The sequence below is a fragment of the Thunnus albacares genome, chromosome 4 (assembly GCF_914725855.1).
Source record: "Thunnus albacares chromosome 4, fThuAlb1.1, whole genome shotgun sequence".
NCBI lineage: Eukaryota > Metazoa > Chordata > Actinopteri > Scombriformes > Scombridae > Thunnus > Thunnus albacares.
In genome coordinates this window covers 19,413,467-19,430,940 of record NC_058109.1, presented here as the reverse complement: position 1 = coordinate 19,430,940, position 17,474 = coordinate 19,413,467, and the positions used below count along the sequence as shown (strand labels likewise).

At 39.3% G+C, this 17,474-nt stretch overlaps 1 protein-coding gene across 1 annotated transcript in view; it reads right to left on the bottom strand.

Annotated features, from left to right (window-relative positions):
- Nucleotides 1–17,474, bottom strand: part of cacna1da (calcium channel, voltage-dependent, L type, alpha 1D subunit, a) — a 64,848-nt gene that overhangs the window by 27,906 nt on the left and 19,468 nt on the right. The window contains exons 4-14 of the mRNA XM_044347881.1: nt 16,314–16,453; nt 11,062–11,237; nt 10,277–10,429; nt 8,875–9,071; nt 8,355–8,458; nt 6,664–6,833; nt 2,344–2,431; nt 1,953–1,979; nt 1,324–1,484; nt 744–969; nt 433–640 (exon numbers count right to left, since the gene is read on the bottom strand). Of these exons, the coding sequence (XP_044203816.1) occupies nt 433–640; nt 744–969; nt 1,324–1,484; nt 1,953–1,979; nt 2,344–2,431; nt 6,664–6,833; nt 8,355–8,458; nt 8,875–9,071; nt 10,277–10,429; nt 11,062–11,237; nt 16,314–16,453 (1,650 nt within the window). The remainder of the gene's footprint in view (nt 1–432; nt 641–743; nt 970–1,323; nt 1,485–1,952; nt 1,980–2,343; nt 2,432–6,663; nt 6,834–8,354; nt 8,459–8,874; nt 9,072–10,276; nt 10,430–11,061; nt 11,238–16,313; nt 16,454–17,474) is intronic.

Here is a 17,474-nt window from a genome sequence, read left to right as displayed (position 1 = left end):
CCAACAAACCAACTATAAATGGGCAGGGTTGTGATACAGTGTAGGAAACACATGAATACCTTTAAAAAAAATAACAAAAATAGATCTTACCACGTAGAGGACAATGTGCAAATTTGAGTATCCTAACATATATATATACTGTATATTTTACCTCATTTTGACACTGGAGAAGTACACTCAAGTATTTGTTGGTAAAATCAAAGTCACAAGGACTTCAGTCACACAGAGAAAAAGTGAAAGGCAATCAAAATAGGGCATTTGATTTGTTTCTCTTCTCTTCAGCAGTCTGTAAAACCTAAGTATCTAAAATTCTGCACAACAAAACAGCTTTTTACCATGTTAGTAGAATTTTCAAGTCATTTTAAGTAAATGCTTCATTGGCAAAGGCTGAACGTAAATGTGTTTGTCAACTGTGGATCAGACTTTAAATACCTGAAATACAGTGATGAGGGCTTGGGGGAAGTTGTCGAAGGTACTCCTCTTGGTCTGTGTCTCGTCAAAGTTGAACTTTCCGCCAAACACCTGCATGCCCAGCAGGGAGAAGATGATGATGAAGAGGAAGAGCAGAAGCAGCAGGGAAGCGATGGACTTCATGGAGTTGAGCAGAGATGCCACCAGGTTACTCAGAGACTGCCAGTGACTGGAAAGAAAAGCGAAGCAAGAAAGGGCAAGAGATACAGATGATGAATTGAACACCACACACACACACACACACACTCATAAACAGCATGGTGCCATCTTACCGAGTGACCTTGAAGATTCTCAGCAGGCGGACGCAGCGGAACACAGAGATACCGAGGGGAGACATGATTTCGAGCTCAACCAGAATGGTTTCGGTGATTCCTCCACACACCACAAAGCAGTCAAAGCGGTTGAACAATGAAACAAAATAGGCTTGTAGCCCAAGACTGTACATCTTCACCAACATTTCACATGTGAACAGGGCTAGCAGCACCTTGTTGGCCACATCTGAAAGCCAGAAAAAAAACACTGAACTTAAAAAAAACATAAATAACTGGAATATATAAATAGATGGAGAGTGTAATGAGAGGTATGGTGACACATTAGATATCCAAGCCTGCTATATTACACAGTTAGTATTTTAATAGAGGAAAATGTTCATTAATATTAAAATTGTATTTAATATAATGTGTATCTAAATCTGGTATAAATCAAGTAGAGACAGACAATCATGAGATATATTAAAGATATTTTCATTCAAATAAATGCAAACAGGGAGAGAAAATAGTGAAAATGTTCAGAAAAGCCAAAAATGGATTCACATTAAGACTATCATATCAAGTGTACTGCAGAGCTTCATACCCTGCACTTGTGTCAGCCACAATGGCTGGTCATAGTGCTCTGATGATATGGTGAGGGTGTTGAGGAACACCAGGATGATGACCAGCCAATAGAAAGGCACCGATTTGACAGCCAACCGGCACTTCCTGCGGCAAAACCTGTTCCAGCGGCGCCAGCGCCGACTTAAGAAGACAAATGGAACATCAGTATGAAGAATAACATTAATGCACTTTGAAAATAAACTGATATAGACTGTCACATGTATCGTTAAGCAAAGGAATAAATACATCAGTGTTTTTTTGTTTTTTTTAAAAAAATCACTACGGATCATTTCATTTAATAATTTGAAAGCAGTGGAGTGAGGGGGCACTTCTGTACATCAATAGATTTTTTGCAAGTCATACTATATACAGTAAATGAGCTGAAAACACTGCATAAGGCTTTTCTCTAAAAATACCTTGTGGTATATGCTGAGTTTATAAAAACTTTTGATTTATCATCCCTGGGAAAGTCTCATTAAAAATACAGTGATATGAAAGCTAAGCACTTATAAATAAAAAAAGACTCTGTACATAGTCTAATGCAGGCACGCACATTATAGTAACAGCTTTATACATCATGCAGAGACAAAGACACACAGATATACTGACCTGAACTTTGACTTTGAAATTTTTTGACTGAAAGAAAGAAGAATTCAATAAGTTTGTAAATGTAGGTTGTGATAGATGTTTGTTAGTAGGGGTGCAAGATGAAGATTATCAATTTATCACAAGGCAAAAAGTATCCTGCTGTCAAAATCAGTAGCATAAGGAGGCACGAAGACATGTGATGTTTACATTAACCAATTGTCTTTTAGCAGAAAACCACCGCAAAATGTAAAGAAAGTAGCATTTGAGGATGAAATGTGGTGATGTTTGTTTGTGCCAAATGCCTGTGATGTGAGACTCTATAGCAAGTGTCACACCTATACTATAATTTAATTTGATACCAGTGGTTCTGTTTCTGGAAATGTGTGTTGTGCAAAGTGCTGCACATTCTCACCACAGAGGTCCGCAGCATGGTGTCTTTTCATCCTCCCCGTTTTGATTCTCTGTGTTCACAGATTCTGTTTCACTGGCTGGAACGCTCGCTGCAGCAGCAAATAAAGCAGACATTTAACGACAAAAAAAAAAATCACATGCACTTCACAGTGGCCGCAGTTGAACAAGATTATTCAGACAGACACAGTGCAGTGCAAGTGAAAAAGAAACGAAATGTAGACTGCCTTCATTACATCAGGCAGTTCTGACGAAAAAAGGCACACAAAAAGAACAAATTTTACAAATCAGTTTACAATTTAAAAACTATATCCAAGTGCATCACAATTATTTGATAGTGATTTAAAAACAGAAATATCAAAATTATTATATTATATAATTTATTATATATATATATTTGAATCTCCAAAGCCTTGTTGCAACTTTAAAACTACCTAATAGAAAGGAAGGAGCTAAGCGCTGTGGCTGTGCATCACTGTCATCATCAGTATCATTTACCAAGTGCTGAAAGGGAGCTGACATGGGACAGGCGAGTGGACAGCTGCTCTACGAGGGCTGACTGATGCAGACAATGAGGGGCAGAGGAAAGAAGGGAGCAGGGCGAGGAGGACAGAGCTCTTAAAGCTGTCTCTGAAATGCTACACTCAAAGTACTGCCAGCGCTTTGGAAGACCGCGCAGACAGATGATGATTAACTGTGTGAAACGTCTCAGTGCCTTAACTCCTATGAGGGAGCGTGGTGTGTGTCGAGAGCGCACACTGCTTAGCTTATGTAGACGTTTTGGCTTTGATTCCTGAGTGGTCGGACAGCTCTCAGCTCCGAAAATAGTGCTGACTGCTGGAGTAGTGATCTGGGTTTAGCCCTGTTTCCTACATTCATACTGAGCCCCTGCTTTTGAGATGGGACGTGGGAAGGAAACGGGGCGTGGTTGCTATCAAAAGCAGCTGTATTCCTATTCCCTGTTAGACTCTTTTAATGGTTAGATGATAAAAACTCTTTCGTTTGGAAGGAGAGGAGCAAACAAAAAAGGCTGTGATGCTCGGATACGAGGGTTAACACACAATAGTAATGCACAGAGTGATGAGGCATTGCATTATGCTACACAGAACACACACATAGACTCACTTAGCTGTCACTCAGGATGCTCCAGTTAAAATTCTTGGGTTACTGCTGCTCATCTTTAACATTAATTTCCTTGTTTCCAGTGACAATCAATTTATTATATTTGAAAAGAACACAGTAATGATTATTAACTAATAGATGACAGACTTGATTTCTTTTTTTGTGTTTTTTTTGCTCACAAGGAGAGCAAGGCAGCACAATGGTGATTAATAACAACAGATAATAGATATTTTTGTTTTTGTAAAAATATTGAAAAATTGTCTCATTATTGAGTGAAAACTGCTAATTTTTCTGTATCAGATCAGTTCGAGCATCAAATACACTCAAATGCACAGACACACATACATACATACACAAGAGCTAGAAAACTCTAGGAGGGAAACCACAGGATTTACCATGAGTGTCGGACGACTGGCTGAACCACCCAAACCTTCCTTTCTTCTTCTCAGTAAGGTCAGCCAAAGTCACCCCTTCATGTGTAATGCATGCAAGCCCATGCATTCAGACACAACGGCACAGCAGAGGGACATGGAGGGGCGAGAATGGGCTGCTATCAAAATGGGTCAGAGCACACAAGCACCACAGGACAACAACAGTATTCAAAATATCAATATCCAACAAAATGACAAGATCGGTAGGAGCCACAGGGGCTGCAGACACTGAGGAGGGCAGAAGAACAACACGGACAGCGGTTAATCACAGGAAGCGCCTGCTGGCCCGGTACTAACATGTTATAGTGCAAATTAAAGCATTTACATGTAAACATGTTAGTGGGGGCTCATGTATCGTCGACAGACACCAAAAGCCAGGATGGATGTTGAAGAAAAGCTGTATGGACCTGCCTCATCTTAACACTGAACCTTTACTGTAAGTGTTTATACACTAAGTTCAAAGTATTAAACTAAGTATAACTGAGGGAAAGGGCATGTGGGGGAGACAACAGTAAATGATCAGTGTACCTTAAATAATGATGGCAGTATATGGGTTGAGGGGAACAGACAGAGTGCAGAGAACAGAGATCCTCTGCTACATGTACTGTATAAGGTGAAGCAGTCGCAGTTTCTCTTTTATGCATCATATGTGCTGCTTATATGAAGAGGATTTGGATTAAGAGTTTTTCTACTGCTCAAGTAATATGTTTTTTTTTTCATTTTTTCCTTCTCAGATAAACTGCAGTGGTACTCACAGTGTGTTCCACTTTGATCGGTGACATACACTGAGAGTGAAGATAAAAACAGCTTCAAACACCTTTCATATGTTTATATTGAACACATCTAGGGAAAGACCATTTCGTGGTCAATATGTGCGCATGTACGTGTGTGTGTGTGTGTAAATACATTGACTATGGCACAAATATTGTTGATAATTTTGCTTTATTATGGTATTATTCCACCATCAACTGTGATTGCACTGTTAACTGGTAATCTGCATATGTTTCACAGATGTTTCATCACTCTGCTTCATCTACTTCTACTTCATTAAGTGATTAACATCAAGTGCCAAGATGACTTTGGAAAAGTTGAGTGAGAAAACTGTGTGTTAAAAGGCTTAATCAGACTCACTAAATATTTGCATGAATTTCATAAAGAAATATTGATACGGTTGGTGGAGAAAGTTAAATGTTTCTCTTCTATGATTTTTTCCTGCATGATTAATGAGAGTTTATTGAAAATAATGGGGCTGAAAGAAGAGATGACTTAAGTGTGATGTTTTACAATATAGATTTTTGGCTGGACCGGCCACGGAGCAGCCCTATAACTGCGGTTGTTCATGAGTGAGTGACTGAGTGAGTGATGTAGTTACACCATTGGTTGGTCGGCCAAGTGTTGGAGTTTCCTTATTGGCCGCTGCTCTTTCAAAATGAATCGGCACGAGATGATGGAAGTGGAGGACAAAGGCGCAACACAGAGCAGTGAAGTCGGCTAAACTCCTGTTTATACAGACACGTACCAGTGTCTCTGCCGTCTCCTCCTCTACCGCCCAGTGGGATCGACTCTTTGGCTGACAGCGCTGTCAGCAGCCGGCAGGAGAGACACTCTGCTGTGCGTTTGGATTTTATAACTGAACTAATACCAGGATGCAGACTTTTTGTTTCTCTGACGTTTTCACATCACAAACGATGAACAACAGCATTAAAACACGAGTCTTGCAGGTAAAACATGAGACTCATGTAGCTGTTGTGTCCGTTTAGCGTGGAGCGGCTGCTCTGCTAGTGCGCTTGATTTGACTGTAACTGCAGTAAATGGGCGGAGATAAGCCTCCTGAATTTGCACCCAAAACGCTGTCAAAACTTTCATTTACAATTTCCACTGCAGCCTCCATGATCATCGACCGGGAAAGAGGCAGAAAAAAGGTGCATAGAGGCATGAGGAAGAGCGCAGAGTTAAAGCACCCAAAATAACAATCACTCTGACAAAACACTTAATGCAGATTGAAAAACTAGAGACATCTGCAGAGTGAAAAAGATAAAAGAGCAGGGGGAGTTCACAGATAGGTAACTAGAATAGTTATAAGAAGAATTAAAATAAAAAAAGTTCTCGGTCAAATCAAACATCCTAAGATATGAGTGGAAAATATTGTTCTTGCAACTGTATTTATAACCTTTTTTTTTTTTTTACTCAAACGTAGCTTAACCATGTCATGAGATATGCTACTTCTGCACAATTTACTAGCAAATATTATTGGGACCACTACAGAAAATTGCAGATGAACATTTCATATTCAGGAATTCACATTATAGACACTACCACTGACTATCCCTGTAAAAAAAATTGGCCACACATTGACCATACATGGTCCAGCCATATACTAGGTTTTGACCTAGTCTTGTTTTCCTCATTACTATAATACCGTTGGTACCACTGTACCTGCACTAGATATGTCTTAGTAGGCAAAAGCACATACAGTACTGTGGGATTTTCCAAATGTGAAAATCATCTTTTAGTTTCGGGCAACTGTGTTTACCTATTTTCCGAAACTCCCCCTATGACACATCATTGTTCTCTGGAATACAAACTTGTTTATTTCCTGATTATATAATAAAAAAAGGCATAACAATAACACACAATGCTACTGCTGCTCCAGTAATTTCCTTGATGTGGCACGAACAGTTTTGATCAGTTTTCTGTATTGAAGGACACTTGTTATGGCAGTGCAGCATTGCGTAAAGGAGGAAGTGGGACAACTGGGAGAAGGTGCTTACGGTTGCGTTTGCTCTCCTCATCGGCCTCATCCTCGTTGTCAGGGTCGATGTCTTCAGCCTGAGTGATCCAGTCCAGATAACCCTTCAGATCCTCTTCCAGCTGCTGCTTCTCACGCAGCTTCTGGAAGTCTCCACGAGCTTTGGCCTTCTCTCTCTCCTTGGAGAACTCTCTGGGTTTGCAGAGGCACACGTACACAAACGCATACGAATACACAGGAGCACATACATTACCAAAAATACACACACATAAGGAGGAACTTACTTTCACAGCAAACAACAGACATCTTTCACACAAAGTATAAATAAACAAGTCATCCCTCGTATAATAAATCATCTCTAACAATAGAACGTCTTCTAGATTTACAGTGAACAAAGATATTTCTGCATATTCTCCTTGTTCTTACAGTATTCACATACTTCAATCAGAACCTTTCAATGTCTTGCGTGTTTTTCTGAACCCTAGCCACTGGAGGGAGATGTACACCTTTGAAAGACAACACAGCGCTATATTTAGAGCCCTACAGTACAGTAGCGTATCCTTCAGGCGAGCATCTTAATCATACAGAAAAGGCAATTTAGGTAGACAGATGGTTTCGAGAGACCTGCCACATTTACACAGGATCTAAATTCATAGATTATATAAAACAACAACTGTAGAAACTATAATGTGTAAAGGTTCAGAAGAGTGGAGGTAAATATTAACATTGCATGGCGGGATATTGTCATTAATGAGAAAAATATGTACTTAAGCTGTGATAATGAAAAAAGAGAAACATATGAGAAGTGTCTCATTTGAGTGGTGTTATAAAATTGTATGAGACGCAAAAATAAAGCATTTAGAAAGTTGATGCGGATAATAAATTATTACACTCTCAAGTAGCCGACAGGGTTGCAAGAGTGTCTGAGTTGATGACTATGTTAACCTTATTGGCTTTTTTCGAAATCAGGCTTTGCTGGCTGGTCAACCATCCAGAGTTAATTCTACTGTAATACCCCACCCCCACTCCACAGAACTGGGAAAGCAAACTGGGGTTTGAGAGAGCTTAGGAGCGCAGAGGGAGTGAAGGGCGAGGAATAAGATTAATTTCTCTCTCAGGAGGTTGGGTGGGTTGGGGATGGGGTGGGGGGGTGGGGGAGGAAGGAAACGCTCACTTTGCAGTTGCCGTGGAAAGGATATGATAGTTTGACACCAACAGAGGTCAGAGAGGAACGCCTAAGAGAGGATATACATTTATCTCAAGGTCCTACCATAGAGTAACCACTGGTTTAATATCTCAATATGTTTGTATAAAGATTGTCAGGATCTGTGTGTTTGAGTCTCCCATATCTCAAGAATCTGCAGCACAGAATGTACCTTATGTATAAGTTAATACTGTTTCCCAAACACAGCAAGCAATGCCCTGGTCCACAACAACCCACATCATACATGCTTTGCACACTGCAGACAAAAACCACTGCACAAGTTGTCTCTTACCCACTAAGCACACCTAACACAAGGTTTAGTACGAAAAAGGAGCCGAGTATGATCAGGCTAACAAAATAAATCCAAGGTGTTTCCCATCCAATGGCGTCGTTGACCTACAGGAGCCAAAAGTGACGGGTTAACAGACAGAAACACATTTAACAACAGAGACCATCCAGCTTGCAATCAAGTGGAGGGTCTCTGTCCGCAAAGAGTAGAAGGTGCTTACCCGCTCAACACACCCAAAACCAGGTTAAGAACGAAAAAGGAGCCGAAGATCACAAGACTGACAAAGTATACCCATGGAAGCTCAAAGCCCATAGCATCGTTCATCTGGAGAAGCAAGCATCAGCACAGACGAAGGAGAGTAGGGGGAACAGAGAAGGAATGAAGAGAAAGAAAAGCGTGAAATAAGCTGTTACAGGCAGAAATTATCAGAAAAGAACAGAGCAAAAGTTAGATAATGGTAGCTTTTTCTTCAGATGAGGAAAATTAGAGATCTTGTAGGAATATTGACAGCGCCAGGATAGCATCATATTGTTACTGTAGATGAGTTGTTGAATGCATTCAATCATTTAGTTAATCAGTCACATCAGAGTGATAAGAGTTGCCTCAGGAGATTATCAGCAGCTTCATCTTTAGAATGTCAGTCACATTATTGTTGCATGTCTGATCTGAGTAGACATTTAAGCTGAAGGCATATGACAGTCGCAGGTTATTGAACTGGGAGGGAACAGCGAGGGACTTACCCAGTACAGCACGTCCGTCCAGCCCTCCATGGTGATACACTGAAACACCGTCAGCATGGCAAACAGGAAGTTGTCAAAGTTGGTGATCCCACCGTTGGGACCTTGCCAGCCTTCCCTGCACTCGGTGCCGTTGATGGGGCATTGGCGCCCGTGCCCTGAGATCGCACATGGAGCTGGTTCCTCCTCTGCTATCGCATCTACAGAAAGAGACATCCACTGGTGTCACATAGAGATTTGACATATAAATGGCACAATATCTCAGCAAAATATAACACTGCTTTTTAAAACACACACAGGAGTTCAATTCAAACACACTCTGTTGTATGTAGAGGGTGATTAATTATCTGTTGATGCTAAACTTTTATTGAAGCTCTGAAGGAACAATAAGCCTGTCTGTAGAGTCTTAAAGTCCAACTGAAATCACATTTAATCATCACTCTTTGCAGTTATACATTATGTCAACCAGCTTTTTAAATGTATTATTAGTAGTTCTGTATTATTGAATGAAGAAAAAACATCAGAAATGCTCCTTTTTATCTCGGCTGGCTGGGGGGGGGGGGGGGGGGGGGTTTGTCTGATTGACATTAGCTGGCTGGTTAGGCCTGCTGAACAGTAACAAAGTAAACAAACATGGACAGACAGTGCATCGCTAACAGGGATTTTGAAAAAGCAACAACCAAACCAGTGTTTGACAGGTCCAAAGTGACATTTTCAGGTATGTTTACACACTGTTTAATGTGCTGCAGCTGAGCAACTAATTAGCTGTCTAGCCTGCTAACTGACGTTAGCGGTGCACTTGTTCAACAAACTAAGGTGCAGGAAAAGACGTGTGCTCATGTGTGTAAATTAGATAAGAAGGACACTTTAGCAGGGAAAGCTGTGGCTCTTGTGTTGTGTAGAAGGATGCGATCAGGCTCAGTGTGACCGTCAACGCCAAGTTATCGCTTTATTCAAGAATGAAAAATTATGTAATCATGAATTGAAATAATTTAAAATTTCTCCTGTTATCTTTCTGATTTTTTTTTTTTCAAAGGAGAGCACAGGACAAGTGATTTACAGAGCAGATGTGTATGCTGTGGTAGACAAAAAAGGCAATTTCATTTCAGTTGGACTTTAAATGAATGAGAATTTTCATGACATACGCTATTATTTCAATATGTCTTCATGAATTGGTTAAAAAAAAATTTGTGCACCGGTTCAGCTGAGCATTCATGCTGTCAGATAAGGCTGGTTTCACCTTTAGCATCAAGTTGAAAAACATGTTGTTATGTGCCAAATAGTTTTAAGGCAAGATTGTTTTCAACATAAAATAACTGCTTTTTACAGGGTTTAAATTACACCATGCATAAACAAGAAAGTTGAATGGATTTTACGTGTAAAACAAACAAACAAGAGGGCGTACCTGAACCAGGTATAAAGCAGGTTGCGTGCATTTTACCGATGAAAAGCTCCAGGCCAATAATAGCATAGATGATAATGACAAACAAGACCAGTAGGGCAATGTGAAGGAGAGGGACCATGGCTTTAATGATGGAGTTCAACACCACCTGTAAACCTAAGCAAGGAGGAAAATGAACATATTATAAGAAGCCAAGTGCACAAACACTTCCTAATTCTCTTAGATTGCTTCCTGCTTCTATTGCCGTCATTACTGAAAAAATATTAACTCTAGATGGTCAGTGCTCACACTCATTTAAAATGTAAATCTAATGTACACGTAAGTCATTTCGGTTGATATTATGACAATAATGACCAACAACATGAGTGAAAATATGTGCAGTGTGTCATGATTATACTGTAGCCCACTATACACTTTCCCCACTTGGTGTGAATCAGTACTGCTTCATCTATACATTTGAAACCAGTTTCAGTAGATAAATGTGTATTAAAAACACATAGTTCAGAAATGTGTCAGAAGTGTTTACTCTGAGTTTGCTGTTATTACACCCAGAGCTCTTATCTCCAGGGTGCAGATGTTGATGTTGAATACATGTTTTTAGAAAACAGTCCTCAGGGAGCATGGTGTGCTTACACCATCTGGCCTCGTCATGTGTAACCCTTCACCCTACAATTTAGTGGGAAGAACTGAGGCCATTATGCAAAAAAACAGAAAAAAAAGCCAGAATGTGGCAAATGTGAAGGACCGTGTTTACACTGGGTAACATGATGTGGCTGTACATTACTTACTGGGTACTCCTGAGACCAGCCGCAGGGGTCGCAGCACACGGAAGGCTCGAAGGGCTTTAACATCAAATCCACCTGGCTTACCCCCGTGGCCGTGCATCGACGGGTGGCTACTAAGTCCGTCGCCTTCTTCCACCTTATCATCTTTGGTCAGAACCTCCAAGACAACACTGAAGAGTCTGTCAGTAAAAACAAAGGGAGAACCTCACAGTCCTGACAGGACAAAAAAAATACAATTTGCGAGTGTTGGTTTGCATCTGAAACACACACAGTATCTTTCAGAATATATGGACCTATTATTACTGATTTTGTAAAATTTCAACACTATCCTACAGTAGATGTTTTTAGGACAATATAATGTAGATATGCAGTTTTTTTCACAAGGGTCAGAATTATTCTATTCTACTTATTTTCTTGTTAGGCACATAGACTTTGTCTGAATGTGATGCCCCACAAATAATCTCTGTTTTTATTATACTATAATCAAATACTTTGATTCCTAATATCATCGTCTTATTGAGACAGTTTCAAGCAGAGGCCAAGTTCTGAACAGAAGTTTTTCACATGAAATATAAAATGCTTTCTTTGCACCTTTGTGTACTTTACACTTGATTAAATGTTATCAACAGTAATATTTTACAGTACAGCAAACAGCTGATGAGTAAAGGGTAATTCCTTGATAGGTTACAAAAACACACATCGGGTATGAGTACATTATATGGAACCTAAAAGGTAAGCACTGTATATGACAATATACCAAGTCATAATACAAATACTTCCAATAATGATATATGATTTATTTACGGATTGCAGACATTTAAAAAATCATCATTATCAAGGGATAACATGTTCAAGTGAAAACATCTATCTCCAACATGACCCCAAATATAAGTCATTCACTTCAGAAATTAAGATATGAACCTTTTTGTTTTTCTTAATTTTACCTGCAGTAAAATGTAACTCAAACTTTCAGTGTCTTCAGACTAATTGATATGTGTGTTCTCTTACATCAATAATGCCACTCACTGGAAACAAGTTCTTATATTCTGCATTCATTTTCAATTCAGTAAAAAATATACAAGACCTTAATGTTTCCTTTTTCTTTGTTCTTGAACTAATTTACATTTCTAAAATCCACATCTTCAAAACTTTCATTTTTCCAAATAAAGACAGTATGCATGCTTTAATATACAGTATTTGTACTTATCTGGGTATTCTGTCCTGTTTTTGACCTTTTTCACAGTTATAATGGCATAAAAGTGTTTTTTTATTTGCCCTGACAGTAAGTGATGACAAGAAATTAGAGGAGAAAGAAGAGAGATAACAGAAGTGCCTGGCCAGACTCAAACCAAGCATGTTGCAGTTACTTCAGCATCTTTAACCTCTAAAAGTGGCTTTTTACTGTAACTTTATACCTTACATGTCAATTTTTCTTTGCATTTAACAATTCTTGCATCCTCTTTTCACCTTACTGTTGTTGAACTACAATGTAGTAAGTGTCATCGGTTTATTTTACAGCCACCCACAAGCCACACTGATATCACCTGGATACAGTTGGATTAATATGAGTAATACACATACGGTATACACATACGGTACACAACACACAATGCACTGTTAATGTTAACGGATAGTATAAAAACAGTCTATTTAACAATTAACTGGCACGTTCTACATTATCAGATTAACTGCTTAGCATTTTTGAGAACTTGACAAAACACTTTAATTAAAGTAATTTCCTTATCAGATTATCACCTGTTAATACAGTGCTAGAGCTGCACAAAACCCTTTCAATATGAACCTGTGAGTGCAGCATGTTGTGGTCATTTTTTGCATTGTTCACTGAAGAACACCCACAAGAGAGCATTAAACATTGTTACTTGTTGAAGCAGTTGTAGACACTTTACAATCCATCATACAAAACACAAAACAAAAATTCAATTATCTTGTATTTTTGAAGATGTTCTTCAGCTGGCCCTTTTTCTAAAGATTGCAAACACAAACTAGACAGCTTTATACCTCTCCAGCAGCAAAGTTAAATACATTCAGGCCCCTAAATGGACACTTCCACAAACTGTTACACCTTATAACAAACAAATGTGGTCATAGATGTTCTCACAGAGACCTTATGGTCAATGACTTCAAACAAAGACATCCTTCAAATTCAGTTCCTCTAGGTACCTCGTGATCCACACAATGTCTAAGACAATAGGCTTAAGGCAAAAATATCTCTTGCTAACCCCAGAGGTCAGCAAACAACCCTCAGATAGAAACAAGTTCAAGAGTTCAACTACCCTGGGAGCAGGATTTCTTATACCACAGTGTCACAGTGACATTACTAGCGCATTGAATTGAGAACATATATAATATATACAAGCAATACATCAAATGATAACCACTATTTAAATCTCCTTCACAAGTACAATACAGCAGCGTCTCACCCCCTCTGGATTGATGCCTTGTTAAATTGTACTACAGCACATCTGTATACAGCAAATACAGTAAAGAACAGCCTCCTACTGTAGTCACAAAGTGAACAAATCACTCCCCATGAAAGAGGTCACTTCATTACAGTCAGACATTCCTCACCTAGCCAAGAGGGGAAAATCATTGACACATCACATCAAAGTTGTGGACTACAAGCCGTGAATGGAGCTGCCGATAGGGACTGGAAGGAGTTCTGAGGGCCTACAAGCACAGTCCGCTCAGACTTAAGTTTTACTGAGTCACAGCTGTAAGACTGACCGCCCTCCACTGGTGTTTCATTACTCATCCAGTCAGGTTCAGAAGAAAACCATCCTTCACACACCGACACCTTTTTACTGAACCCACTGCAGAGAACCACTTTCATAAAAGTGATACTTTCCTTACCGGTGAAGCTGGATTACCTCAAAGATTCTCCTCACTTTTTAGGGAACTACACCAGTGGCTTTACAACTTCTAACTCACTTACTATGAATCACTTTTTACAAACCATTCTACTTTCTTTTAGATATTTGAGTACATGTTTTCTACTGTTGTAGGCATTGATTGGTTTCCATTCATTTCCACACTGCGTGAAAATCAATTTGCATATTCTAAACTTGCTTGAGTTGTGTAATCCATCACAGTCAACATCAACTATACAACTCAAGCAACTTTCATGGGTCAGCCATTGGATTTTTATACTGTATGGAAATGAATGAAAACAAATTGCTGCCTGGAACAATAGGAAATATGTACATCCAAATATCTAAAACTGTACAGAATATATTAAAATGCTCAGCGTCAGTGTTGAAGTTGTTTTAATTGATTTTTTTGGCATATTATCACCTTAATAGGTTGTCATGGTGAACCTCTTAACAAACAATTACCTATTTACACTCCCAACAGACAGAGGACAACATTAGCATTTATTTGGATTTGTGTTTCTGGTCAGCTAACAAATGCCAATATTCATTCTATTTGGGGCTCTGATTGGATCCTCACCAACTCCTGAGGGAAATATCTGGCTCTTTAGCTGCTAAGTGCTCCACTATGTTCACCGGCTTGTTGCTTACTGTGTCTGTTTGCCATTTGGTTAGTGGACATTGGGTTTTAGAGCTTTTTCACTCAAAACAGTTGCTTGCTGCGGCTGCAAATGAGGGTGCAATGCACTGCAGGTTTCAATGAACTGAAAGACGCTTAAACAGTCCGTAGAACTGAGGCTGATAATTCTCATTACTACTGATGACCCCTTTCACATGTATGTAGTCATTTAATCACTTATTAATATGAAAATATTGATAAGTGCAGCTATAAGAATACATTATTTGAAGTCCAAAAGCTAACTTTCAAACATGCTGACATGGTCCTTTAAGTAAAAAAAAAAAGCTTCACATCTCATTAATACTCACCTCCACTTAAAACTATTCTCAAAATGTTAATGTCCTCATCTTTCCTCATGAATTTAATAGATGTTCTTTTATGTGGCCTTACTGTTACCTTTTTCTTTGTTGCTAAACTACTTTGCATTTCTGTAATCCATGTCCAAAACTTTCATTTGTGTGTTTTAATATATTTCTTCCTCTCTGGGCATTCTGTCCAGTTTTGTTATCCTTTCTTTTTTTATCAGATAAATCAAGAAAATAGGCTTTTCTGTAATATTACAAGTATACTGTAAATTCTTTGGCTATTTTTCCTGCATTTCAACACTTTTCCATCTATGAAGCGCAGGATTGAATGAAAAAAATCATTCAAACCCTTCAGGAAGCCCAGCTGAACCTTTGATTGCCTATAACCTTTTTCTAACATCTGTTAAATCTTAACGTGACCTGCTTTGTCCTATAAATACAAGATACTGAAGCATATTGACACCTGTCGTAAAGTGGACTGAACCTTGACCTTTGAAGTTAATATATTCAGACCCATATAGACAGAGCTATATTTTCACATCACTGGCTTTATTATTTCAGTGTGTCATTTCAGTGATTTAGCAGCAACAGTCACTCTTCGTAGCAGGAGCAGCCGTCTTTGCATTTGACTGCACGGCAGATCAACCCTGCGTGCTGCATACAGACAGAGATCTGACCCAGCTACCCACTGGACTGTGCGTATTAGAGGAGAGATAGGCAGATGAGAGAGAGAGAGGAAGGAAGATAGAGGGGGAAAAAAAGAGAGGCGGCGATAAGGATGAAGATAACCAGAGGAGAGTGTGCAGGAGATAGGAATGAGGGCAGAGTGAGGTGGGGAAGTGTAAAGCATGAAGTACAACCATCTGAGGGATCAAAATGGAAGGGAGAAGTGATAAGAAAGAGCTGCAGAGACAAAGCAGAGCAGGATTGGAGAGTGTGTGCAAAAGACAGTAAGTGAGAGGAGAGAGAAAGATAGGAGGGAGTGTTGGAGAAGAGATGAAGTATGGAGAGATGGTGACTCACTCAAGTGGTGGTAAAGCTCTGATTTATTCTCTCTGTCTTTTCTGGGTCATATACTGTGGGTGTATGAGGGTCTCTATTAGCACTTGGCTGCTCAGAGCAGAGGCTTAAGCAACTTTAACACTGACTGCCTCTCTCAGAAACACTGTAAACTGCAGCTGTCAAAGAGATCAAAGAGAAAATCCTAACACCAAACTAAAATAACAAAACCTCATGACGTGGTCTGCAGAGACATTGTTCGAATCATCTGATGTGACACCCACTAAAGCAGCAATTAGAACTAATGGCCTTTACACAATACTGTTTGTTACATTAAAGCAAATCAATAAAAGTAAAAATCAATGAGTGAACTTGAGGACTTACCCTATGACGACAATGACGAAATCCAGCATGTTCCAACCGTTTCTCACGTACGCATTCTGGTGCATCACCAAACCATAAGCGATAATCTTCAGAAAGGTCTCGATTGTGAAAATGATGAGGAAGGCATACTCAACTGTTTCCTGCAGACACACAGATAAAAGAGAAGAAAGCATTTAGGAATTTGCATATGATGAACTGTCATAGAAACAATATGAGCTTGTTATTAAAGGGGCACTCAATTGTGACAATTTTACACATTAAGTTCATTTTACTCGTCACCAGGAGCACTACTAAGGAGGAACTTTCCAAAAACAAACCCAGATGATGTCATCATAGTGTCATCTTAGCTAGGACTTGAGACTTTAATTTTTAATAGAAACTTTCATTACAAACTGGAGGTTTAGAGTTTGAAAGTTGCAGGCATTTAGGAGGCAGAAGGAGTCTAATGACAGATGTTAGTTGCGAGTTACGTTATGGGAAATGTAGGATTCAGCGTTATTGAAACTTTATCCATACTAGAGACTACAAATCAAGATACCTCTTGATTTTAACCATTCTTTAAAAATCTATCTCTCGTGAGTCTCTCAACTTTGTGGAAGTACAATACTAAATCAAAAATAAATCAATACTAAAAATACAATATGTTGGGTGGACAAACAGGCAGGACAGATACAAACACACACAGACACAGATGGATGAAGAACTGATGTGAACATTTCAACCCAGCTCTGTAATACTGACGAAGGGGCTCACAGACATGACTGCAGTGATGAAAGCATCTACAAATAGGATCACACACACGCACACACACACACACATCATTAGCCCCATCAATGCAAAAAAAAATCAAACACTTATTCTGGTGTCCGTTCTCCTTCTAAAGCACTTTTGTTCAACCTGAGCAGCAAAGTCTCACCTTGTCCTGACCTCATTCTGAGCTGATTTGGTTCTCACACTTTCCAAACCTTCTCAGCACATGTTCACAGAACACTATGACGACCATGACGATGTGAGAAACCTTATTTTGAGTTTTTAATTGAGGTAAGACGGCAAGAGCATCACTGTTTTTATTTAAAACTGTATTCGGTAGTGAGACCAGAGGCTGTTTGTCTTTATGTTTTAAACCTGCATTAACACATTTTTGTCCGCCTGGGGAAAAAA